Source organism: Ahaetulla prasina, chromosome 6 (genome assembly GCF_028640845.1).
Source record: "Ahaetulla prasina isolate Xishuangbanna chromosome 6, ASM2864084v1, whole genome shotgun sequence".
NCBI lineage: Eukaryota > Metazoa > Chordata > Lepidosauria > Squamata > Colubridae > Ahaetulla > Ahaetulla prasina.
In genome coordinates, this window is record NC_080544.1 from 7804333 (window position 1) to 7831723 (window position 27391).

At 39.8% G+C, this 27391-nt stretch overlaps 1 protein-coding gene across 2 annotated transcripts in view; it reads left to right on the forward strand.

Annotated features, from left to right (window-relative positions):
- Nucleotides 1-27391, forward strand: part of MYOZ1 (myozenin 1) — a 45575-nt gene that overhangs the window by 13057 nt on the left and 5127 nt on the right. The window contains exons 3-6 of one of the 2 annotated variants that reach the window (XM_058188581.1): nucleotides 2168-2260; nucleotides 7033-7214; nucleotides 19196-19463; nucleotides 23075-23243. In XM_058188581.1, the coding sequence (XP_058044564.1) occupies nucleotides 2185-2260; nucleotides 7033-7214; nucleotides 19196-19463; nucleotides 23075-23243 (695 nt within the window). In that variant the 5' untranslated portion in view covers nucleotides 2168-2184. The remainder of the gene's footprint in view (nucleotides 1-2167; nucleotides 2261-7032; nucleotides 7215-19195; nucleotides 19464-23074; nucleotides 23244-27391) is intronic. The other variant, XM_058188583.1, reaches the window with a different exon arrangement.

Genomic DNA, 27391 nt, shown 5'->3' on the forward strand with positions numbered 1-27391 from the left:
CTCCTCTGAATACAACAAAATACCTTATGCCACCAGACTTGAAATCCTGGGTTTAGAAAACTTAGAACTCCGCCGCCTTTGACATGACCTGAGTTTAACTCATAGAATCATCCTGTTGAAGACTTCTTCAGCTTCAATTGCAACAATACAAGAGCACACAATAGATTTAAACTTAATGTGAACCGCTCCAATCTTGATTGCAGAAAATATGACTTCAGTAACAGAGTTGTTAATGCTTGGAATGCACTACCTGACTCTGTGGTCTCTTCCCAAAATCCCCAAAGCTTCAACCAAAAACTGTCTACTATTGACCTCACCCCATTCCTAAGAGGTCTGTAAGGGGCATGCATAAGAGCACCAACGTGCCTACCATTCCTGTCCTATTGCTTCCTTTAATTATATCCAATTAATATAGTTATTACATACTTATGCTTATATATATGCTTATATATTGTATAATTATTTCATGCATATACTTATATATACTGTTGTGACAAAATAAAATAAATTAATTAATAAAACTAGCAGTAAGATAACCATTGATACAATAACATCACAGTATAATTTCATTACAATAATACAATAATAGATAAAAGAGAGAAAATAAGTTTGCAGAATGGCAATTAATTTCATAATTAAAGTTAGAAGAAAAAAATCTGCCACGGAGACTAATGTGAGAGTATTCAATTCAATCTTAATTTGAAATGACAGTAAGAAAGACAGGAGAACTTTACCAAACTCCAAACTGATTCAATCCAAGGTTCTATTCAAACCAAGATTCCCTTCCAGCTCTATTATTCAGGAGCTGAGTTACACAATGCCAATGTTAGATTTGGAACTAGTTAATTCTGCCAACACGGGAAGGTCTTGCAATAAGTACATTGCCTTTAAATCATGTAGTACAATCATAATCCTGGAAGGGACCTTTGAGGTCATCTAATTTAACAGCTTGCTCGCCAACAGATCAGGGGTGAAATTCTCCCGGTTCAGACCGGATTGCTCGATCCAGTAGTGATGACGGCAGATGGTTCAGAGAACCGGTACCAAAAATCCCTTCCCCGCCCACATGACCAGCTGAGCCGCGTGATCATCAGAGATGTTTGGTTTTTTACTTTTAAAAGCATTTTTTCTTCAGCCGAAAAAATGCTTTTAAAAGTAAAAAAAAAAGCCTCTGATGATCACGCAGCTCAGCTGGGATCGTCAGAGCCTTTTAAAAGCATTTTTTTTCTATAAGCTCTTCGGCTGAAGACGTTATTAAAAAATGCTTTTAAAAGGCTCTGGCGATCCCAGCTGAGTTGCCTGATCGCCAGAGCCTTTTTTTTTCTTTTAAAGGCAAAAAAAATGCTTTTAAAAGAAAACAAAAGCCTCTGATGATCACGCAGCTCAGCTGGGATCGTCAGAGCCTTTTAAAAGCATTTTTTTTCTATAAGCTCTTCGGCTGAAGACGTTGTTAAAAAAATGCTTTTAAAAGGCTCTGGCGATCCCAGCTGAGTTGCCTGATTGCCAGAGCCTTTTTTTTCTTTTAAAGGCAAAAAAAATGCTTTTAAAAGAAAACAAAAGCCTCTGATGATCGTGCGGCTCAGCTGGGATCGTCAGAGCCTTTTAAAAGCATTTTTTCTATAATCTCTTCAGATGAAGGGGTTATAGAAAAAATGCTTTTAAAAGTTAAATAAAAAGTTGGCCACGCCTACCCAGTCGCATTAACCCCCCCACCAAGCCACGCCCACAGTAACAAATTTGACATTTCACCACTGCGACAGATGTCCAAGCAGTCTGAATTTAAAAATTTCAATTGAAAGAAAACTTTCCTTTTCATGGGGCAGCCTGAAGAGTTGAGTTTAAAGACCACTCATTCTACTGGTGGCCCTTTTCCGAAACCGCTCCAATGTGTCAGTATCTTATTGAATTCGAATGCCCAGAATTGGATATAATATTCGAAACCAGGTTTTATCAGGGAAGAAAGATTTTGCTCTTTGGTAGGCTGGGCAATTTTGGTGATGGGTTTGCCTGAGGAGTTCTGTATGCACTTTTATGTCCTTTTGTTCTGGGACATAAGGGTGGCTGTCACCTTTTCTATAGATATGTGGAATTTAAAATTGTTCCATCCTGAAACAGCCTTAGTTCTGCATCTGCATCAGATTCATTCCAATATTCCATTCTCACGCAGAAAACCCCTCGAACAGCATGCCTCTTGCAGGAACCCCAGCTCCTAAAAAGAAGAGAAAACCTACTAAACTCATTTTAGAATTAACCCAAGAAGGTAAGAGATATCCCATGGGCACACAGTCCTTTCCCAATCATCCTTCCCTCGTATCTAGAAAATGATTTACAGACAACATAGAGGTTATTCTCCCAGACAGAAAAAACCCTTTGACATAATATGTAGAACTACAGTTTTTGATAAGTCAAAGAGATGATGGAGAAGGAAATTATGGTAAAATTATGGTGGCAGCCAAAGGAGCAACACACTGTAATTTGTTTCCAACAAATTACCACAGAGGTTGAAATCCAAAGGAAAATATAGGCATTTCTCATGGATGTAAAAGTAAAAATTCCCTTAATAGTATGTGGATTGGAGAGCCTGCATCTACCCCAGTATCTTGCTAAAATGTAAGATTAGACACTTGCTCTTGATGATAATCTCAAGATTTGATTCATTCAAAAGTGATCACATCACACCCCACTTAAGATCAGCAGGAATTTTTTCCTCTTTCAAAGAATCACTGAATCAAAACCTTATATTAAGTCCATCAGATTTCTTGCCACTGGGATTTGTAGGGGAAGATCATATTTTATAGATCTAGACCTTCCACCCCAATAATTACAGTTCAGATTTATACAGTATAAATCTTGATTGCAGAAAATATGACTTCAGTAACAGAGTTGTTAATGCCTGGAATGCACTACCTGACTCTGTGGTCTCTTCCCAAAATCCCCAAAGCTTTAACCAAAGACTATCTACTATTGACCTCACCCCATTCCTAAGAGGTCTGTAAGGGGCATGCATAAGAGCACAAATGTGCCTACCGTTCCTGTCCTAATGTTCCCTTTGATTGTATCCAATTTGTATAGTTTTTCTTTTTTTTGTACTTATGCTTATATATATGCTTATATATCGTATAGTTATTTCAGGTTTATGCTTATATATACTGTTGTGACAAATAAATAAATAAATAAATAAAATATATCCCAGGCTCTAAGTAAAAAGTTCATTTCTTCAGTTTTGAAGAATTGAAAAATGTGTGTCAGATTCTTAAAAATATGGGTGGTTCAGCTATCATAGGTGGGAACAATTCTACAAAATAAACTGGAAAAAAAAAAGCTTTATAAGCCCTGCTATCTGATTGCGCAGACTTGGATTGCATAGGCTGTTTGTTCCCTGAAAACTTGCACATCACACTGACTTAACACAGGAAGCGGTTTTCCATTAACATCACTGAAGATCAAGTTCAGGCGTTTTCATTATTAATATTATGTCACCCGCTTTTACGTCTTCAAGTCAATTGTTATATTTCATTCAGCTCTATAGAAAGCTAAGGAGTCAGAAAAACTATGTTTGGTTGAGGACACAGAGAAAAAATGTTGTAGATTTCCATAATTTTCAATTATAATGATTAAAATTCAGACTTATGTAAGATCAGGAGTTGAAGCTGCAAGAATGTCGCCTAGAGAATTTAGGAGTTTATAGCTTTTTCCATCCAGGTAGGTTAAAACAAGGCAGTCTCAGTTGTGAATGTTAAAATCTTTCAGTCACCAATCTCAGGAATTTTCAATTTACTATCTTAGACCAGGGGTCTCCAACCTTGGCAAATTTAAGCCCGGCGGACTTCAGCTCCCAGAATCCCCCAGGGAAGTCCGCAGGGCTTAAAGTTGCCAAGGTTGGAGACCCCTGGTCTTAGACCATTTGATTAATTTAATTAGGTGTTGTTCTGAAGGAAAAAAGGCACAGAAACCTATCTCATGTCTCAGGCAAAGTACTGAACAAGATAACAAATCAGAGATGCAATTCCTCACTTCTTAAACTACGTGTTATTCCTAATAACTTGGCATATTAGGGAGGTGTTCACGTGTCTCCTTCATCCCACTACCGTGTTTCCCCGAAAATAAGACCCTGTCTTATATTTTTTTGAACCCTGAAATAAGCGCTTGGCCTTATTATTGCCGATTGGGCTTATTATCAGGGGGTGTCTTATTTTGGGGGACACAGGGTAGGTTTCAGGGAGGTTAATTACCTGGTTAATGAACTGGTTTTTCAGGGAAAGTTAGAAACATGATATAGTGATCAGTAATAAGAATCAGAGATCGAGGAGGAGAAAGCTTTAATTGCAATAATACAAGAGCAACCAATAGATTTAAACTTAATGTTAACCGCTTTAATCTAGATTGCAAAAAATATGACTTCTGTAACAGAATCGTCAGTGCTTGGAACACTTTACCTGACTCTGTGGTCTCTTGTCATAATCCTAAAAGCTTTAACCAAAAACTTTCTAATATTGACCTCATCCCATTCCTAAGAGGACCATAAGGGGCGTGCATAAGAGCATAAACGTGCCTACCTTTCCTGTCCTATTGTTTTTCTTTTTCTTCTTCCTATATATATATATGCTTATACCTCCTAATATTTACTCATATATATGTTTATATACTATATAATCTTTTTATATGATACTTATATATATTGTTGTGACAAAATAAATAAATAAATAAATAAATAAATAAATGGAAGATTACAGCCAAGCCATCAGACGTATTGAGGCAGAAGGTTAAATGAAATCTTGGAGAGAAAATATTGAGCTCAGGAGAGAAATTTATATCCCTGAGAGTTGGGATAGTCACATATTAGAATTTCTAGTATGCATTTGCCCATCTCTTTTTGGACTACAGTGAAAAATCACACAAAAAGCTACTAAAAAAACTTTACCATAACCTCATTTGCAAGGGTGTTTCAAACATCAGTTCTGAAAAATTCTTACTGAAATTAGTTTTATTGATCTTTTGTTTGCCTTTAATACTATAAGCAATATGGGTGCAGTGATTTTCATACCATGATGTTAAACTAGTGTACTGAGAACAACAGGAGAGTGTGAAAATCACCCATTTCCCAAAAGAATTCCTTAATATCTAGAATATTATTACTTTTCCAATTTTTCAATATACAGTATTTCAGTGGTGGATTTCAAAATGTTTTACTACCGGTTCTGTGGGTGTGGCTTGGTGGGCGTGGCATGGTTTGGTGGGCATGGCTTGGTGGGCGTGGCAGGGGAAGAATATTGTAAAATCTCCATTCCCTCCCCAATTTAGGGGAAGGATACTCCATTTCCTCCCAATCAGCTGGGACTCGGGAGGCAGAGAATAGATGTGGGGGGGGGGCAGTCAGAACTTTTACTACCGGTTCTCCAAACTATTCAAAATTTCTGCTGCCAGTTCTCCAGAACTGGTCAGAACCTGCTGAAACCCTCCTCTGCAGTATTTATTTTTACTGCCACCTTATTTCCCAGGCTCAATAAAACCATAACTACTGATAAGCAATCAGATCCCGAAGCTTTGGTATATAATTAAATATCACATTAACATCTTTAACATTTAAAGGTTATCCCATAGATCTATTTACACAGTACACATTAACACGATTCCCAAAAGCTATCAGATGATCACATGACCATATCATATAGCTCAATGAACTCTTAATATTTTTTTTTACATCTCTAGCACAAAAACTTTCAAATTCCATTCTTTCAAATACATTCTTTGGGGGTCCAATATGCCCTAAATACAAGTTTTTAGCTATATCCATTTAAATGTCAAATCTATTGATACCATTTATATATTTTTTAAAAAACACAAATGCATTTATTAGTGGAGATTCCAGTTCTTTAGTCCATGTTTGGAATATCCTGGGGATTTCCATTATAAAAACATTCTGAAGATTCTGATAGAGATATATTTAGGTTTTACTTATATTATTGGTTTTATTTAGTCATGGATTCCATCAAATAAGAAAGTATTCCAGGTGCTTTTGGTTCCTTAGAACAGGGCTGTCAAACTCACGGCCCATGGGCTGGATACATCATGCACTGGCCATGCCCGTGCCCGGTTTAGCGAAGGGGGGGAAAGTCCCGATACGTCACATGACACCGCTGTGACGACACGTGTTTGACACCCCTGCCTTAGAACATACTTAAGTTGAAGATTTTACCACTGTTGCAACCTGGGAGGACAAATTAAATTTGAATTAGAATGGTGGAAATTACAAGCAATTCAGAGATGCAGATAATCTGCATTTGCCATGATCAGGACATAATTACTCAAAGCTACCTTTGGGTTAAGTTGTAGATGACAATCTAGGTAGGCCTGAAGATCTAGCAAATAATGCCAGATCCAGAAAAAGTCAGATGAAGATACTTACAGAGAAATATTCAACAAAGGAAGGGAAAGGGAGAAAAGGCTTAACAATTCCAGAACGTGGTGGCTTTCTCTTACAATTCCATCCTCAGGCATTAAACTCTGTATGGAGTGTATTCTGTTAGGGAAAGCAAATTTTAGTAGTAATACTAAGTAAATAGAGGTTGTTGAGTTGTTCTAGTGGCCTTGGCTGAGGAACTGCAACACAGGTTAAGTTTTGCTGCTTCTATAATACAGGGGTCTCCAACCTTGGTCCCTTTAAGACTTGTAGACTTCAACTCCCAGAGTCCCTCAGCCAGACCAAGGTTGGAGACCCCTGCTTTGCTGGCTGAGGGATTCTGGGAGTTGAAGTCCGCCAGTCTTAAAGGGACCAAGGTTGGAGACCCCTGATTTGCTGGCTGAGGGACTCTGGGAGTTGAAGTCCGCCAGTCTTAAAGGGACCAAGGTTGGAGACCCCTGCTTTGCTGGCTGAGGGACTCTGGGAGTTGAAGTCCACAAGTCTTAAAGGGACCAAGGTTGGAGACCCCTGCTTTGCTGGCTGAGGGACTCTGGGAGTTGAAGTCCACAAGTCTTAAAGGGACCAAGGTTGGAGACCCCTGCTATAATAGGCTTCTTCTTCTATTCCTTCAGTCATGCCGCAAGAAGGGTCCAAGCTGAACCTGGGAAAGAAGATCAGCATTCCCAGGGATGTGATGTTAGAAGAACTCTCTCTCCTTACCAACAGGGGATCCAAGATGTTTAAACTTCGACAGATGAGAGTAGAGAAATTCATCTATGAAAACAACCCTGATGCCTTCACCAGCGATTCTGTGGTAGGTACAAGCAGGTACAGGAATGGACGATCTGGTAAATTATATAGTCAGGCTGGATCTAGGTAATATATATGCAAATGTAAAGAGAATTTCCATGTGTAATCCACTCTTAACTTCTTTTCCATACCATAAAATCCCTAAAAGGGAAAAGTTGGAATAGCTGCATAAAACCTTTTGACTAGTAGCTCTGAGACCTGTCCTTTGGAAACCACCTAGAATTCCATTTATTTATTTATTATTTACATTTCTATACCGCCCTTCTCCGAAGACTCAGGGCGGTTTACAGCCAACTTAAAAAGACATATACAAAAATTAAAACACAATATTTGAAATTTAAAAATCTGAAACCATAGGCCAAATATTAAAATAACAAGTAATAAAATCACCCAATTAAAAATTACCCTTAGGCCAGCCCTGCTCGGTGAAACAAAAAAGTCTTGAGCTCGCGCTTAAAGGCCCGGAGGTCGGGAAGAAGATGTAGCCCCAGAGGCAGTTCGTTCCATAGGGTAGGTGCCCCCACAGAGAAGGCTCTTCCCCTGGGGGCCGCCAGCCGACATTGTTTAGCTGACGGCACCCCGAGGAGACCCTCTCTGTGGGAGCTTACAGGTCGATGGGAGGCTATTGGCGGCAGTAGGCGGTCCCGTAAGTAACCTGGTCCTATGCCATGGAGCGCTTTAAAGGTGATCACCAACACCTTGAATTGCACCCGGAAGACCACCGGCAACCAGTGCAGCTTGCATAGGAGAGGTGTTATATGGAAGCTCTGAGATGCTCCCTCTATCCCCCGCGCAGCCACATTCTGTACCAGTTGAAGTCTCCCGGTGCTCTTCAAGGGGAGCCCCATGTAGAGAGCATTGCAGTAATCCAGGCGGGAGGTAACGAGGGCATGAGTGACCGTGCATAACGAATCCCAGTCCAGGAAGGGACGTAGTTGGCGGATCAGGCGAACCTGATAAAAAGCTCCCCTGGCAACGGTCGTCAAGTGTTCTTCCAACGACAGCCGTGCATCCAGGAGAACGCCTAAGCTGCGAACCAACTCCCTGGGGGCCAGTGACTCGCCCCCCCACAGTCAGCGATGGAACTAGCTGACTGTACCGGGACGCCGGCATCCACAGCCACTCCATCTTGGATGGGTTGAGTCAAAGTCTGTTCGTCCCCATCCAGACCCGAATGGCTTCAAGGCACCGGGACATCACATTGACACCTTCGTTGGGGTGATCCGGGGTGGAAATGTACAGTTGAGTGTCATCAGCGTACAGCTATTTGTGGGGAAAATAGTAAATTTCTATGCATCAGAAAAGGAAAGCTTTTTTCTATATTTTCTATCTTTCCGTTTTATTCTGTAGTTCTGATACATTCTCAATGGAGTACAAAAATTGCGTTTTTGTTTTTCATTCATGGATTTTCCGCATTAGGTGGGGACAAAACATTGTTCAGTTCAGCAGAATCAATTTCTTACTGTTTAAAGATTTGGCAGGACCGGAAATATTTCTGCAAGCTGCAGAATCTGTTCAGAGATACAAGTGGGGTGGGATTCAGCTGGTTAGGACCGGTTCGGGAAAACTGGATGTTAATTTTAATCTGGTTCGCCAAAACCGGTTGTTCCAAGGACTGGCTGACCCTGCCCACCCTGCCCCTCCCATCCCAGGAGTCTCCACGTGGCCTGTTTTGGATGTGAGGTAAGTGCAGGGACCACATGGAGGCTCTGGGAGGGTGAAAAACGGGCCTACAAGAAGTCCTGAAACAGGCCCATTTCGAGCCAGGGCAGGCTGTTTTTGCCCTCCTGGAAGCTCCAGGAAAGCCTTTGAAGCCTCTAGAGCAGTGGTTCTCAACCTTTATAGTGCTGCGACCCCTTTAATACAATTCCCCACGATGTGGCGACCCCAACTGTAAAATTATTTTCGTTTTGAATTTATCGCGCCTGAAGCCGTATTGGCTAGCGATCTGAACTGCTTGCGATTGCCTTGAGGACGGAGGCATTAAAGCGGAGACTCCTCCCCTATTAAGTTTATTGCTCCTAAAGCCGTATTGGCTAGTGATCTGAACTGCTTGCGATTGCCTTGAGGCATTAAAGCGGAGACTCCTCCCCTATTAAGTTTATGGCGCCTGAAGCCAGATTAGGCTAGCGATTGGGAGTGATTGCAGCTGGCTTGAGAGGGAGACATCAGAGCAAAGATTTCTCTCTTTTTTAATTCATCGCGCCTGAAGCCGAATTTGGCTAGTGATTTGAAGAGCCTGCAGCTGGCTTGTGGAGTCAACCATTGGGGCGCGATTCTTCGACTCGCAAGTATACTTCCCATATTTCCAATGGTCTTAGGCGACCCCTGGCAAATCGTCATTCGACCCCCAATAGAGTCCCAACTCACAGGTTGAGAACCGCTGCTCTAGAGGGTGAAAAACAGGTCTACCCGGAAGTCCCGAAACAGGCCTGTTTCCGGCCTCCGGTGCCTGGAGGAGGACCTTTTCACCCTCCTGGAGGCTCCAGGAAAGCCTCCGGAGCCTCGGGAGGGTGAAAATGGCCCCCCAGGCCGTGGTGTAGGAGGCTGAGTAGGCCACGCCCCCCATGTCCCCCCCCCCCAGAGACTGGGCAGCGAACTGGTTGTTCAATTTTCCGATCCCATCCCTGGATTCAAGTCTTATCTGAATTAGAAATTAATTTTACAAAATAATTGTGTTCATGCAACATTTAATCAAATGAGATAAAAATATAGCAGACACATCCACCTAACCTGTTAAGCTTGGCCCCTATGAACCTTAATTAGGGTTTTGTGACTAGCATGTACAAACAAGACCTATCTGATTGGTTTATAATGTAATATTTCGTGTGAACCTAAATAATTATTTCTCTCACAAACCCAGTTTAAACATGTGGTTGAATGCAGCTATTAAAAACTCATCAATATAAATGACACTTCTAAGCTGATGACAATTTTAACTTGTTATTTGGCCTTGTGGAAGTAACCATAGGAATATAGGGAAGGTTGCTTCTTTCTTTCTTTCTTTCTTTTTCTTTCTTTATTTCTTTCTTTCTCTTTCTTTCTTTCTTTCTTTCCTTCCTTCCTTCTCTCTTTACTTCCATCCATCCATCCATTACATATGCAGCTTTTTTCTAAAGTGTTCTCCCTTTGCAATTTGTTATTTATTGTTTTTTGCTTTCTGAATTAGTCTAAGAATAGTAAAGGAAAATGAAGGTTTTCAAAGAATGAGGAAAGATGATGTCTGACAAAGATGCCCTAAGACAAGAGAGCTCACACTTCTGTGTTTCCTGTTTCTTTCTTTATTCAGGGAAAAGTTTGTTTAGAGAGCTATTATAAAGTAGGGCTCCCAATCTGGGCTGCAAAAAATCTGATGCCAGATGAAACTGCAGCAAAGAGTTTTGTTTGCCGCTTTTTTATGGTCATCTGGATTTTCACAGCTAAGTTCTGGTAACCCTCTTATATCGGTTGTTGACTGAATGGAATATTATTACATGCAGATTCAGTTTCCTGCATTCCTTCTCATTTGAGTAGCCATTCAGTTGAGTAGCTACTCTGCAACAGATGGTGAATCTTAAATGGGGTCAATCTTGATTGCAGAAAATATGACTTCTGTAACAGAGTTGTTAATGCTTGGAACGTATTACCTGACTCTGTTGGTCTCTTCTCAAAATCCCAAAATCTTTAACCAAAAACTATCTACTATTGACCTCACCCCATTCCTAAGAGGTCTGTAAGGGGCGTGCATAAGAGCACCAGCATGCCTACCGTTCCTGTCCTAATGTTCCCTTTGATTGTATCCAATTCGTATAGTTATTATATACTTATGCTCATATATAAGCTTATATGTTATATAGTTATTTCATGTTAATGCTTATATACACTGTTGTGACAAAAATAAATAAATAAAAAATAAAAAAATTTCACCCAGTGAAGCAGGAAAAACACCATCACCATAGGATTCCCATACCTCTGTGGTGCAAGAGAGAGATATGAAAATACTGATTCATGGACAATTCATTCATTTTCAAATAGCACAAAATTTCAGCAGCAACTGCTGATAGAACTTTGGAGGCAAAAGCATTGGAAATTGTTGAAATATGGTAGTTATGTTTCGATTAAAACTTAAAATATTTTCAACATATTGAATGTTGAAATTGGAATAGGCAATTGCAACCTCACAAATCATTAGGAAGAGTATAAAAATAAGTAGAACTTCCTTGCTGCCTCTATTCACAGTACTTTCTAATCTCTTTCTTTGTGGTGGGCCAATCACTGAGCACCTATGCTAATCAGAAGCCATAGAATTAGCATTTTTATTTACTTCTAGGGAAATACATTACAGGTAGTCCTCGACCAATGGCCACAATGGAGCCCAAAATTTCTGCTGCTAAGTGTTTTTGCCCCGTTTTACCACCTGTCTTGCCACCGTTGTTAAGTGAATCACTTCAGTTGTTAACTTAGTAACACAGCTGTGGAGTGACTCTGGCTTCCCAATTGACTTTGCTTGTTAGAAGATTGCAAAAGGTGATCACATGATACCGGGACACTGCAACTGTCATAAATACAAATACATTTATTTTATTTATTTATTTTGTTACAACAATATATATAAGTATCATACAGAAAAGATTATATAGCGTATAAACATATATTTATATGTATAAATGAGTAAGATGCCAGGTGTGAGTTTTGATCATGTGACCAGAGGATGCAATGGTCTTAAGTGTAAAAAACCGTCATAAATCATTTTTTTCAGTCCTTTTGTAACTTTGAATAGTCACTAAATGGACTGTTGTACGTTGAGGATTACTTGTACTACATAGTAGCAAGTGTAGGCCTAGCAGTATGTTCCATATATGTGCTCATGCCCATGGAGGACCCAAATTACACATGTACCGAAAGTAGACTAAATGAATTATTGGAAGAAAAGGCGAAGGATCTGGAGAGAACTCTAGCCACTCTGAGACTCAATCTACAAAACAAGAAACTCCCACCTAAGCAAGAACGGTTGCAGGAATTGTCTGGTCTATTGAAAAGAAGGACTGTGGTGACATGATAGCAGTGTTCCAATATTTAAGTGGCTGCTACAAAGAAGAGGCGAGGTCAACCCTTTTTTCAAAGCACCAGAAGGCAAGACAAGACTCAATGGATGGAAACTAATCAAGAAGAAAAACAACCTAGAGCTAAAAGAGAAATTTCTTGAAGTAAGAACAATAAACCAGTGGAATGGCTCACCTTCAGAAGTTATGGGTGCTCCATAACTGAAAGCTTTTAAAAAGAGAGTGGACAGCCATTTGTCTGAAATGATATCGGGTCTCCTGCTTGGATTAAAACAGGGGTCTCCAACCTTAGCAACATTATGACTTGTGGACTTCAACTCCCAGAACTCTGGGAATTGAAGTACACAAGTCTTAAAATTGCTAAGGTTGGAGACCCCGGATTAGAAGACCTCCAATGTCCCTTCCAACTCTGTTATTCTACTATTAGGTTATTCTACTATTATATTCTACTACTCACCAATGTGAATCATTCCAAGATTGCAGCAAAAATAGAGCAAAAACTCTAACTCTGCTGCTTTCCAGGTTTTTATAGTCCAGATCCTAGGAAGTACTACTGCACAACCATCTTTTGGTAGATCAAAATCATATTTTATTTATTTATTTATTTATTTGATTTTTATACCGCCCTTCTCCCGAAGGACTCAGGGCGTTGTACAGGCAGAATAAAACGAACAATACAAAATACAATTAAAATGCAATTTAAAAAACTTATTTAAATTAGCCTGACAATTTAAAAATTTACCACACACTAAAAAACCCCATTTAAAATTAATAAAATTTGACATTTAAAATTCAATTTAAGCCAGCCCCGCGCGGATAAAAAGGTGTGTCTTCAGTTCGTGGCGGAAAGTCCGAAGGTCAGGTATTTGGCGTAAACCTGGGGGAAGCTCGTTCCAGAGTGTGGGAGCCCCCACAGAGAAGGCCCTTCCCCTGGGGGCCGCCAGCCGACATTGTTTGGCGGACAGCACCCTGAGAAGTCCCTCTCTGTGAGAGCGTACGGGTCGGTGGGAGGCATGTGGTAACAGCAGGCGGTCCTGTAAGTACCCAGGCCCTAAGCCATATTTATGCTGAATTATAATGGAGAGCAAAAAGAATTTTGAAATGTGTGCAATTTATTAACTTTTTATCTTTATTCATAAAATATGTATTTTTGGACTGCCTGATTGCTGAATTATTCTGGGCAGCTTTCAAATGCAAGAAACATCACAAAATCAGAGGAGTACAATCGTTGCTTCATAGCAGGGGTCTCCAACCTTGGTCCCTTTAAGACTTGTGGACTTCAACTCCCAGAGTTCCTCAGCCAGCAAAGCTGGCTGAGGGACTCTGGGAGTTGAAGTCCACAAGTCTTAAAGGGACCAAGGTTGGAGACTCTTGCTTTATAGGACAAAATCCTTTCCCCCACATAACACACAACCTAAATGGACATCAAAACCATGACCTCAGGCCAGATTTTCAAGGCATGATCCAAATCTTGGTGGCGGGAGAAGTGATTTTCCCGATTACTTGTTATTATTTATTTATCACATTTATATAACTGCCCATCTCACAGAAAGTAACTCTGGGCAGCAGGCAACAATTCTGCAACTACCCACCTCTTTATAGTTTTTTGGGGGAACTCAGGAAATATTGTCTCCCATTTATAACCCTCCGTATCTTTTTGACTATTTCTTTAATATTATTTTCTTTCCACAGGAAAAGAAGTATTTATTTGCCAAGTTCTTTTTTCTTTAATCAAAATGAAACAATAAACACAGAAAGAACTATTCAAAAATAATAATCTGAGCACACAACTCTCAGTGACGCCCCCCCCACGTTGCAGGTACACCTGTCCTCATTTGAAAACTCAGCCCAAAAATTCCTGCCTAAACAACTTCCTAAATAGTAACCATGAACTTATTTTTTTTTGGGGGGGAGTCAGTGTGATGGGAGGGGAGCTCCAGCAGTGACTGCTCACTTCTCAGCCTTCTTCCACCATACCTTGCAGGAGGTGGGTGGCACTCCTAACATACTTTCTCTACTGGCATATCTTGGGTAGGCAGCTTCTATCTGGAACCAAAGGATTTCTGGATATCTGGGTCCCAAGCCGTTTAGGATTGTGTAAGTTATTACTAGTACACTTGAACTGCGCCCAGAAACAAACTGGCAAGTAACACAGTTCCTATATTATGTGACAAGCCTGGGATTATCCTGTTAGTATATGGCAGCTGTGCTAGTGTACAGCTGAAATTTCTGGGTGGTCTTCACAGGCAATCCCATTCACAGCACCTCTGTTTAGGGTGACAAGGGCAGTGGTGGGATTCAGCCAGTTCGCACCACTTCAGGAGAACCGGTTGTTACCTTTCTGAGCAGTTTGGTGAACTGGTTGTTGGAAAAATCATGAGGGCAGAGAACTGGACTAGAATTGAACTTTAAAGAAACAATCAATACTTCCTCCACTTGGCGCATTCTTTGAATAAAGTGTCAAGGAGACTCTATATTCATATGATCATTTAGCTTCTTAATGAAAATATCAGTAATAGTTATCACTACTTTAAACATATTAAAATCCATTTTTAAAAATATGAAATTTGCGTTGGAGTTGACTCACCTTTAGTCTCTTGTAAAATCCAGAATTGCACCATGATTTGGGTCGTGCACAAAGGATCAGGACCGTACGTTATTATGTTAAGTTGCAGTTTAAAGATTTATTGCTCAAGCCTATACATAATCATCTAGTCAACTAAAGTTCAATACTAAATTGGTGACATATAAGAGTCAACAGAATTCAAACGGGGTTGGACTTGGACCGTTTGGGGCAACATAAGGACTCTATGCTGATGATGGTGCTTAATTCCCTCCCCCAACTCTGCCTGTTCTTCTCCTATAGTTTGTTTCCCTTGGAGTTCCTGCAACTTCCACTTCCTCGGTTCAATTTTTCCTCTTGATCATGATTGAATTGGGAGAGCTGATGCTCTTCCTCTGTTCTGTGAAGAAAAAAGCTGTCAATAAGCCAAGTCATGAATTTCCCCAATTGGTAGAATCTTCTAACATCTGCAAAATAATTAATAGTTCCACAATACTTCAAGCCTCTGAAAGATCTGCATTTTATTTTTGGAAGCCATTCACATCTAGATGCCAACAAGAGTATTGCTTTTATTTGTTTCTCTACTCATTTGGAGCCAAATTGTCTTTACAGCGTTGCCAAATTTATTTATTCAGAATGCTGAGAATATTTAACATACTGTATTAATTTGAAATGGGCATACGTTTATCAAAAACCTGTTTACCAATCTCCCTGAATAAAGTGAGATCAATTCCTGTCATCACTCAAGCACAAAAGGGTTTAATCTAGCATTAACACTGATTATCTTAGTAGTTAGCATACTTCTACCCAGCTAACTTTTTTCTCCCTTTGCATTTCCTAACTATATTATGCACCTACATATTCTTCTTCTTATTCTCATGCCTCTCTTGTTGTCCTTAAAATAGGGCACTGATATAGGTATAGGATAGGGAGATTCCCCAGAGCTTTGTCAGGATCATTTGCTAATGGTTTTGTGCCCAGATTGCATATTCCGTGACCTGCTCTGAAACTTTATGACTGGTGCGAAATGCAGCAAAGAGAGCATGCTAAGTCAGGCTTTGGGTATTCCATGTCTACCCACCTATATTTAGCAGCCCAGAGAGCTGATACTGGAAGCCTGTTTACAGCCCAAAGAACCTTCTTCCCTAAACTGTGCTGCACATAGAAGAAATCAAATGCATGTGTTCCTATGTGCAAGCAGCAGCCGGACTTCCACTTGGAAAAAACTAAGTTTATAAATTACCATATTTTTCGGACTATAAGACACACTTTTTTGTCTCCCAAAAGGGGGTGAAAATGTCTGTGCATCTTATAGCCCGAATATTGCTAAAGCCCCGCCCATCCGCTGGCTGGCTTTTTTTGCCTCTGCAAAGCCCATTTTCGGGCCTTTTTTGGTCCATTTTGGGGCCTTTTTTCACCCCATTTTTTAAGGCTTTTTTCAGCCTGTTTTTTTCACCCTGTTTTTGAGGCTTTTTGGGCCCATTTCAATGCTTTTTAAAAAATTTTTTTAATTTTTTTAAAAAAACAAACAAACATACATACAAACAGTACATTTTTTTCTGAATAGAGTATTGACCGAGTCAAAATTTATACAGCTTATAACATAAATGTTTCCCAAATATAATTTATATATTTCAATTTCTGCCATAATATTCTTTTATTTTCTACTTTTTTATAGATAGAATAGAATTTTGTATTGGCCAAGTGTGCTTGGACACACAAAGAATTTGTCTTGGTGCATACGCTCTCAGTGTACATAAAAGAAATAGAATAGAATAGAGAATATATTACAGAATAGAATAGAATAGAATAGAATAGAATAGAATAGAATTTTTATTGGCCAAGTGTGATTGGACACACAAGGAATTTGTCTTGGTGCATATGCTCTCAGTGTACATAAAAGAAAAGATTATTATTCATCTGTACATAATATTTAATATATAATCAATATTACCATTTGTTCTGATTTCCAGTTTTAATCTTATTTCATTTCTTTATATTATTTCTCCATTTATTACATGTATTTCTGAAAATCACCACATTTTTAAATTATCACCAATTTATTTTCTCTTATTTCCTGATTTCTCTTGAAACCCTTTAATTTAAACTTAGTCATTTCCATCCTTAGTTTCTATTTTTTTTTATTCCAGCTTGATATTTCACATTTATCTCTTAATGTCAATTATTTTCCAAGGTGGACCAATTTATCATTTCTTATTTCTGTATTAATCATTTTACCATTTTACCAAAAACACTGTAGTTATTTTATTTATTTATTTTGTCACAACAATATATATGAGTATCATACAAAAAGATTATATAATATATAAACATATATATGAGTAAATATTAGGAGGTATAAGCATATTTATATATAGGAGAAGAAAAGAAAAACAATAGGACAGGAACGGTAGGTACGTTTGTGCTCTTATGCATGCCCCTTATTTCTTCAGATTTGTTTTTCATACCACCTTTTTCAAATACTAACATTATCTTAATCTCTTAATCATCTTCTTTTTCTTAATTTCTATTAATATCTTTTTCAATTTCAATTTCATTTGAAGTTCCATATCTTAACTCCTTCTAAATACATCATACAATTAATATCATAATTCCATTTTTACAATACTGATATTAATACAATTCATTTAATTCTATAGGTATATAGTATATTTCCTTTCCTCTTTTCCCTTGTTTTTCTCCCTTCTACTATTTGTATTATACAATATATTTCATGTTACAATCACAAAAATTAATACAATTTACTCATTACTATAGGTATATATCATATTACCCATTGTAATTTTTTCCAGATTTCAAATTGTTCGTTGTAGTGCTTTTTTCCCGCCAGCAGATGTCTTTCTCTAATCCACAAGTTTCAAATCCACAAAGTTGCAAAATATCCAATTTGTGTATTAAATCCGCTTATCAAATGCTTTACAAGTTTCTTCTTTCTCTTCTTAATTTCATATATCCCAAATTCCAGTTTAAAATCCAATTTCAAATCCAATTAAAAAATTTCCTTTAGAGGGCTTTTCTATTTTGAATTTTTCTTTGTTCTTCAAAGTTTAAAACTATTAGAATTATGTCCAATCTTATTCAATAACTATTTTCTTTTCAGATTTCTTTTTCTTATAATTTAAATATCTCCAAATCCAATTACCAATCCAAATATCAAGCTCCATTCCGGGCTTTAATGCTTTAACTTCCGTTTTGTTCTTCTCCCTCCATTAACATTCTCCAATGCCAATTAGCTGCTATTTCCTTGCCAGGATTTCTTTTAAAATTTTTAAAATACTTCTTTTTTACCTGTGAGTTGGCCAATCGCTCACCTGGAACAAATACTCCATCCAAATCACCACTCCTGCACAAAACTTATTCTGGTTGCCCAGCTTCATGATGGCCACAATGGCCGCCGCTCCCTCCACTGGATCGAAGCATTTTGGAAAAAACAGCCTGAAAAAAGCCTTTAAAAAGGGCTGAAAAAAAGCCTAGAAAACAGGATGAAAAAAGCCTAGAAAACAGGCCACAAAAAGCCTCAAAAATGGGCCAAAAAAAGGCTGGAAAAGGCCCGAAAAAAGGGCACGTGGAGGCCAAAAACCGTTTTTTGTTGATTTCCTCTTCTAAATTTAGGTGCCTCTTATATTCAGGTAAGAGGGACATGGTGGCTCAGTGGCTAAGACGCTGAGCTTGTTGATTGAAAGGTCGGCAGTTCAGTGGTTCGAATCCCTATTGTTGCGTAACGGGGTAAGCTCCCGTTACTTGTCCCAGCTTCTGCTAACCTAGCAGTTCGAAAGCATGTAAAAAATGCAAGTAGAAAAATAGGGACCATCTTTGGTGGGAAGGTAACAGTGTTCCGTGCGCCTGTGGGGTTGAGTCATGCCAGCCACATCACCATGGAGGCATCTTCTGACAGCTCTGGCTCTTCGGCTTTGAAACGGAGATGAGCATTGCCCCCTAGAGTTGGAAAGACTAGCACGTATGTGCGAGGGGAACCTTTACCTTTACCTATAGTCAGGTGTGTCTTATAATCTGAAAAATACGGTAGTTCTCTTACATAGCAATATAGTAATTCTGCCCTTTAATGCTGACCTACCTGTAGCTGTGTCTCAAGGATATTCCCTTTCTAATGATTTAGCTTTTAAAATTAAAATAAACTAGTGAAAATACTAAAATTCTCAGTGATGGCACTTCTCACTGTTATTCCTTGAGGTCACTAATTCATTTGGATATGAATCAACATATTGTTCTCATCATCCAAGCACAATAGGTTCGGTAATATTAGCAGATTAAAAAAGAAATATGGAATTCGTTTTTTGACAATTATTTAATTTTGCCCCTTTCTTCTACTTTCTCCTCCCCTTCCATCTTCTTCCCCAGGATCACTTCCAGAGGTTTATCCCATCTGTTGGGGGACATTATGGAGCCGATTCCTATAGATACACTCATAGTGGTGGGAGAATGATGAGTGGTATAACTGTAGGACCATACGGATCCATCAAACTGCAGTATCCTCCCACTCCTCCTGCAAAGCCTGGAAGCAAAGGTGGAGCTGGAGGAACTAGCACTGGCCACAGCGAGGGATCTGCCGGCAGAGGGGGAGGAGTGGATGGAAGTGGAGGTGGAAATGAGACTGGGGGTGGAAAAGGTAAGTATTTGTTTTCATCCAATAGATGAGTAAAGAAAAATACTTAACATGAAAATCCTGTTCTTTTCAAGATCTTTCTTAAATGTGAATATATCTGGGTGAAAAAAAAAACCTGCTGACACTGCCTGAACTGGCTTTGAAGAAAAGGACATAATTCTTTTTTGACCAAAATTGCTAGTTCTATTGTCCATATAATTTAATTAAAAACTCTGAAGTTCTTTGGTAACCATTACCCTGTTCAAATGAAGCAGCAGCAAAGTGTGGGGAAAGCTATTTGATTTCTTGATTGAAACATTTAACTGAGATTCCGACATGATATGAAAGCGTTTTTGAAAGCCTGGAGTTATATAGAATGATATCTCCTCAACCAAAGTATTGTATATTTTCAATTCTTTCGGAGATAAAATTGGGACAAATCTAATCCCTTCTTTGTTTCCTGAAAGTTGCATATAACTCTCTTCCCTTATCTTCTTAATGTTGAAGTTCCCACATTTTCTTAATTCACTGTGTCTTTACTAGTTCAGTCATGTTTTTTTCATAGAATCCATGTTCTAAAACTGTGAACTATTTTCAGCATACTTTGTATGTTGCCTAAGAACTGTCAAGAATCACTGCATCTCCCTCAAAAATATGAAATGTTCCACGGTGCCCTAGTGAGTTTGCTGAAGCACTCTGAAATTTCACAACATAATTATGTAACCATGTCTTTTCCCTTTTTTCTCTAAATTAGTCTCATCCTTATTATTTTTATTTCTCCTTGCTTCCTATGATCTATCCTTAGCTATAAAATTGCTAAAACACTTATTCATTCATTCATTCGTTCATTCATTCATTCTATTCATTCATTCATTCATAATAATGGCATCCTGAATAAATCATGTATGAATTAAGTTTTTGCTGCATCAGTTTTTGGGTTTGTGATGATATTAATGGGATGTTGCTTGGGAATAGGCATGAATATGAATTCCTGTATGTAAACAAGGGAGAACCCAAATGTTTTGTAGCAAATTATATTAACTTTTATACTATCAAAAAGAATCTCAAAACTATAAAAACGTATCAAAGACAAGGTAGTAAACAAATTACAGTGAGTAGGTGTATTTGTGTACTTTATAGAATATTTACTAAATAATTAGAAGTAAGGGGAGAACTGTTAGGATGTGCAAATACTAATGCAAAGGTAGCTAGTTCATTGTCCAATGTGGAGGGTGAACATTTATTGATAGAAATGAAAATAGCTTTATATAAGAGCCCTATTTGTTATCAAGGAGTGAGACTTTTGCAGGTTAGAGATACATAAAAATATGAATGGGGAAAGTGTAGGTGGTACAATGGGGAAAAAAAGTGTAAATAATGAATGGGTGATGAATGTGGCTTGAACACAAAAGGGAGTAAGTCCACTGAAGCGGTTTTGTCATAAAGGGAAAACAAATCGGGATCATATTGCAGAACAAATATATTAAGGAAGAGTGAGAGGAAGGAGAGATTCAAGGGAATTGTGGTTGAATTGATCTCCTGAAATTTATTTATTCACCAAATTTTGAAACCACCCATCTCCCTCACACAGGGACTCTGGGCTGTATATAAATAAAATATAAAAACATAAAAACAGTGTATAAAATGTTAAAAAGAGCCAGTGTTTAAAAATCAATGTTAAACGTTCATTAAAAGGAAGGGGAGGGGTTTTCAAGGCACTAATCCCCTGTAAGTCCCATGCAGTGTAGAGCCGTATTTTCACACCTTTCCAAAAGGCCAGGTGAGTGGGGACCTGTCTCATTTCTGGGGGTAGAATGTTCCACAGAAGGGGTCTCCAACCTTGGCAACTTTAAGACTGGTGGACTTCAACTCCCAGAATTCTGGGAGAACTCTGGGAGTTGAAGTCCACCAGTCTTAAACTTCCAAAAGACATAAGAAATTTGAAAAACATTAGTATTTGGAGGTGGTGAATCAAGGATGGGTTGCTAGGATAGAGAAATGTAGGAAGGCATAGTAACTTTTGTTGGTATAAACTAGATTTAGTTAGATTTCCTTTTTTTCTCACACCTTTAATTTCTGTCTCTTAGTATTTCTTGCTCCTTGTCTGTATTTGGTATAATACAAGGGGTCCTTGACTTACAACAGTTCATTTAATGGCTGTTCAAAGTTATAACGGCACTGAAAAAAGTGAGTTATCACCATTTTTCACACTGATGTGTTTTGCAGCATCTCCATGGTCACATGGTCAAAATTCAGATGCTTGACAACTGATTCACATTTATGACGGTGGCACTGTCCTGGAGTCATGCGATCTCCTTTTGCGACCTTCTGAAAAGCAAAGTCAACGGGGAAACAAGATTCAATTAACAACCGGGTTATTAATTTAACAACTTGCCATGACTTGTGGCAAGAAAGGTCGTAAAATGGAGCAAAACTCACTTAACAAATACCTTCCTTAACAACATACATTTTGGACTACCTGTGCTTATCACAGAAGAGAAGAGTGATATGGGGAGTGTTGTGGCTCCAGCCCCCGAACCTGGCCCCATGCCCGAAAGTGACTCTGAGAGTGAGGGGGAAGGGCCGGTAAGGCTTACCTCAGGAGCACTGATTCCTTTGGCCCGGCTCCAGGAGCCAGAACCAGGCCAGTCGGAGGACGTAATGAGGCCGACATCCCCTGATTCCTCCCTTCCTCAGGCTACGCCTACAGACGCAGCTAATAATCATACTAATCAAGCCTGGATCTACCCGCGCTTCAGAAGATTAGAGAGGCAGCGTCATCAAAGGGAAGGGTGGGGCAGGAGCCCCACCCCAGAGGATATATAAAAGGTTTTTGGACTGCTCTCAGTTCCACGGGAAGCAAATTAGCTGAACCGTGTCGAAGTGAGCTGAAGTCTTAATCTATTTGAACTTTTTGGCAGGCAGCTGCATGTTCTCGGCCAGGACTGATAGGAGCCGTGTATCCACTGGCTGTAGGCCAGCTCGTTACTCCAGAGTGAGGACGGAGACAGAACAGGGAGGGAGGAAAAGATATCGTTCATAAAAATGGATAATTTGTTGAACAGCTTATTCTGAGCACAGACATTTAGTTGCTTTGGTTAAGTATATGTTTGAAAGAACTTTTGCTGCCATCGTTCACTTGATTCTGCATAGTAGAGGTAGTCCTAAACGTAAAACTATTCCTTTTAGACAATTTGAAGTTACAGTGCACTGAAAAATGTGATTTTATGACTGTTTTTCATACTTACAACAGTTGCAGCACCAAAGTCACATAATCAAAATTCAGGCACTTACTAACTGGCATGTATTTAGGACACTTGCACTATCCAGGGTCATGTGATTATCATTTGTAAACCTTTCCAGTCGGCTTCTGACAAAGTCAACGGGAGAAGCCAGATTTGCTTAACAACGACATGATTCACTTAACAACATCAGTGGTTCATTTAACAACTATGGCAAAAAAAGGTTGTAAAATGGTGTGCAACTGATTTAACAACTGCCTTATTTAGCAATGGAAATTTTGGCTTCAATTGTGGTCATAAGTTGAGGACTATCTGTATTCATCCCTCAGTTCAGGAGGTTGCTTTATATGTTTTCTCTTGACTTAAGTTTTCTTCTTTTCGTTTATATTATAGGTGAAAGTAAAAGTGGGAGTGGGAAAGGAAAAGTTTCCCTTCTTAAGACCTACATTTCTCCATGGGAAAGAGCCCTAGGCGTTACCCCACAAGAGAAAAGTGAATTCAGCATTGATTTCTTGTCTAATGGCACCAAAGCTGACCTCTGTCATTATAAATCTTTCAACAGGTAAGGGAAAATGTGCATGCCCAACCCCCCAAAATGCAATGTGTGTGTGAGCCCTGCACATGCGCACACGCCCCACATGCGTCCATCCCCCCCCGCATGGTCCACCCGCACGCCCCCCACACCCCGCATGCCCCCTCCGCACATCTGCACACGCCCTGCACACACGCTGCCCCTGTGCATATGCGGCAGAGACCTGAAGACCAGCTGGCCGATGGGAGGCATGCGCACATCCGCGACAGAGCTGAACTTGGGCGACAGCTCACGTGCCCACAGAGAGGGCGCTGCATGCCACCTCTGGCATGTGTGCCATAGGTTTGCCATCATGGGTCTAGGACAGTGGTTCTCAACCTTTAAAGTGCTGTGACCCCTTTAATACAATTCCCCACGATGTGGCGACCCCAACCGTAAAATTATTTTTTTTAGGCAGCGATCTCAGCGCGCCTCAGCAGCCGCAGAAGGGGAAAAAAGCGGCAAACCGTGTTTTTTTTTTGAATTTATCGCGCCTGAAGCCGTATTGGCTAGCGATCTGAACTGCTTGCGATTGCCTTGAGGACGGAGGCATTAAAGCGGAGACTCCTCCCCTGTTAAGTTTATCGCGCCTGAAGCCAGATTAGGCTAGCGATTGGGAGCGATTGCAGCTGGCTTGAGAGGGAGACATCAGAGCAAAGATTTCGCTCTTTTTTAATTCATCGTGCCTGAAGCCGAATTCGCGATTCTTCGACTCGCAAGTATACTTCCCGTATTTCTGATGGTCTTAGGCGATCCCTGGCAAATCGTCATTCGACCCACAACGGGGTCGCGACCCACAGGTTGAGAACTGCTGGTCTAGGACAACACACCATAGCCAACTTACTGCAGCCAACACTCCACGGCCAACCCACCATGGCCAACTCTCCATTGGACAATCCATGCTGTATTGTTTCATTCAGTTAATTTTACTGTTAGTGACTACATTTTCATCAAAATTATTATAACTCTTGTATTTCTGAATTGATTTTCTTTATTTTGTTATTATTGGTCACAGTTTCATTGAAATTAATTTAACTTTTGTATTTGTTGAATTGTCCCGCAGTGAGTTGGCTGTAGTGAGTGTTCCTATACTTTGGTTTAGGATCAGAACCAAATGGCCAGTTAGAGTGAGATGGTAAACTAGCAGCTTCAGGACTACACTTGAGGGTAATGAACAGCCCATACCTACATAACACTATTCCCATTTTCTTTAGGGAATTAATGCTGCTTGGATTTCCTTAAGGGTTAAGTTAGGTTAATGCAGGGATCTGCAAACTTGGCTCTTTTAAGACTTATGAACTTCAACTCTGGGAGTTGAAGTCCACAAGTCTTAAAAGAGCCAGGTTTGCAGACCCATGGGTAAGTGAAACACAACAAAGTTGTCTATCAGTTTTCTCACCTCCACACAATGACTAAGGAGCTGGATGCCAGCTTTACACTTGGACCATTCCCTTGAATCATATGGCCTTTTCCTAAGCTTCCAACCAACCTGAAAATACATGCCAGCCTTCCCTCATTCCTTCCTAGAACAACCCCCTTGTCCCTGTATAGCTCTATTCCCACATCTTGTTGTCGGAGAGGAAGAGTTCAACATGGAATGTATTTCAAATTCTTAGCACACAAGAGATAAACTATCACACCCATTCCTAGAGTCCTCATCTTCTAGCATATGGGTGTCAAACTTGCTGCGTCACGTGGCTGTCACGTGACATTTCACGACATTTTCCCCATTCACGGAGCTGGGTTAGGCATGGCCTGCAAGGGATGCCGGCAGTTTGACATCCCTGTTCTAGCACATGGAGTTAACAATTGGCCAGGAAGAACAAAACCTTTAGCCTTTCGTACTCATTCTCTCTGGAAGTGGACAGTGGTTGTTAATTACTAGAGTTATTAGAATAAATAATAGATCTATTAGAGCTAATAGAAATAAGTATAATAGAACTAAGAATAACAACAAATAATAGATCTGACCTACAAAATTGTAAATCCTCTGCAGATCCTATACTTTTGAGAAAAAATATATAGAAAAGATATAAAGAATCAACCGGAAGAACAATGGAGAATACTTGGGAAACATGTGAATTTGAGGAAATGTATATGTGACATAAAGCAGGAGTCTCCAACTTTGGCAGTTTTAAGCCTGGCGGACTTCAACTCCCAGAATTCCCCAGCCAGCAAAGCAAAGAATTCTGGGAGTTGAAGTCCACCAGGCTTAAAGCTGCCAAGGTTAGAGACCCCTGACACAAAGTATGTTTTGGATACTAGTAATAGAACAACATAGAAAGATCTGGATTGCTTACATAAAATCCTCATTATAAAGAACTGCTTTTCTTCAGTTATCAGAAAACAAAATTTATTGCACTTGATACAAGGTTACTAAGCCCAATTTCCTTGAACAAGATCCTATTTGACCCAAATTAACTCCCATCAAACAAGTTGCCTTAAAATTTAATCAGAATTTGCCTTGTTATTTCAAATGTCAGGCACCCTATAAATGTATTAAATTATTATTTTTCTAATTCAGCATATTGAAACATGAAAAATACATTGCCTCACAACTGTTGAAATCTTGTTTTACATTGAGAGCTTTAATGCCTGGCTTCCTCTAATTTAGTTTCTAATTAAGATGTACTTGGGTGCCAAACATCACCAAAGCTATTCTGAATCAGTTAGGAAATAATCAGAGGCAGACGCTGCAATGAGGTCAGTCTTCATTAAAGATACAGTACCTGAAACTATTCTATTTGGTCACGTTATGTTGATAAGAGAATCCTACAATTGTATTTTAAATGGAGAGGAGACCACAGTTTTAGTGGTCTAGAACAGGGGTCTCCAGCCTTGGTCCCTTTAAGACTTGTGGACTTCAACTCCCAGAGTCCCTCAGCCAGCAAAGCTCCACAAGTCTTAAAGGGACCAAGGTTGGAGACCCCGGTCTAGAAAAAAGGGCATTAGGATAACATATACAGGAATGTTGTCTTCCTTGAACTCTTGTAAAGAGTGAGTTATTAATATGGAAGGAATCTTGCTTAGTTTTTTTTTATAACTGTGTATTCTTTACTTCAGTAATAATAATCAAAAGGTACCTATCACATAAGACCCCAGATTTAATACTTGTTGATAAGGAAGACAAAAAAGTCTGGATAGTGGATAATGACAACAGAATAGAAGAGAAAGAACTGGAGAAGATAACAAAATACGAAGACCTGCAAACAAAAATAGAAAGGCTGTGGCAAAAGAAAGCAAAGGTAGTACCAATAGTAATAGGTGCTTTGGGTACATTCCCAAAACAACTGGAGCATCACTTGAACACCATTGGCATTGATGGATTCACCATCAGTCAATTGCAAAAGGCAGCTTTATGGGGACAGCTTACATTCTGTGACAATATCTGTAACACCATCAAACATCCACATCTGCCTATCCCAGATGCTTGGGAAGGACTTGATAGGTGGACAAGAATACCAGTATGGATATCTGACTGACTGCAATGAACAAGAACTAGCAATAATGGTGCATTAGAATAGCTGCAAGAAATAATAGCCTGCAAGGTTTTTAAATAGGTTTTTTAAGAGGGGTCTTTTAAGGGGAGGGAGGGATACGACGGGTGGGGGGAATAACCCGTCGGGGAGGGATTTAGCCCCTGTGCTTGTTCAAGGCATTGTACCATCTGGTCCGAAGGCAGAGGGGGATGGGTTCGTTCCAGGAGTAGAGAATTGTTCCATCTGTACGGTAAGTGGGAGAGGCAGATATGGCGGAAGCGGGGGGCCATATCAAGTGTTGGGAGCACGTGCTCGCTGTCTCAAAGTGATCACATGCTCCGGCCCCTCAGTCTTTACCCGTTCCCCGGGCGGTCATGGTCCTCAGAGCCTTGGTCTCCGGTTGATGTTATGTAATGCCTGGTCCGTGGTCAATAAGGCCCCCCTGATTGGTGATCTTATTCAGGGGGAAGCCGCGGACCTTATGGGCATTACGGAGACCTGGCTGGGTCCTGAGGGGGAGGTTTCCCCTTGTGGAGTTATGCCCGCCAGGTTTCCGAGCATTTCATCAGCCGAGAGCCCAAGGTAGGGGTGGGGGGCTAGCGGTTGTTATTAGAGAAAGTCTAGAGCCGAGGGAGGCCACTGTACCTCAGATTGCCGGTT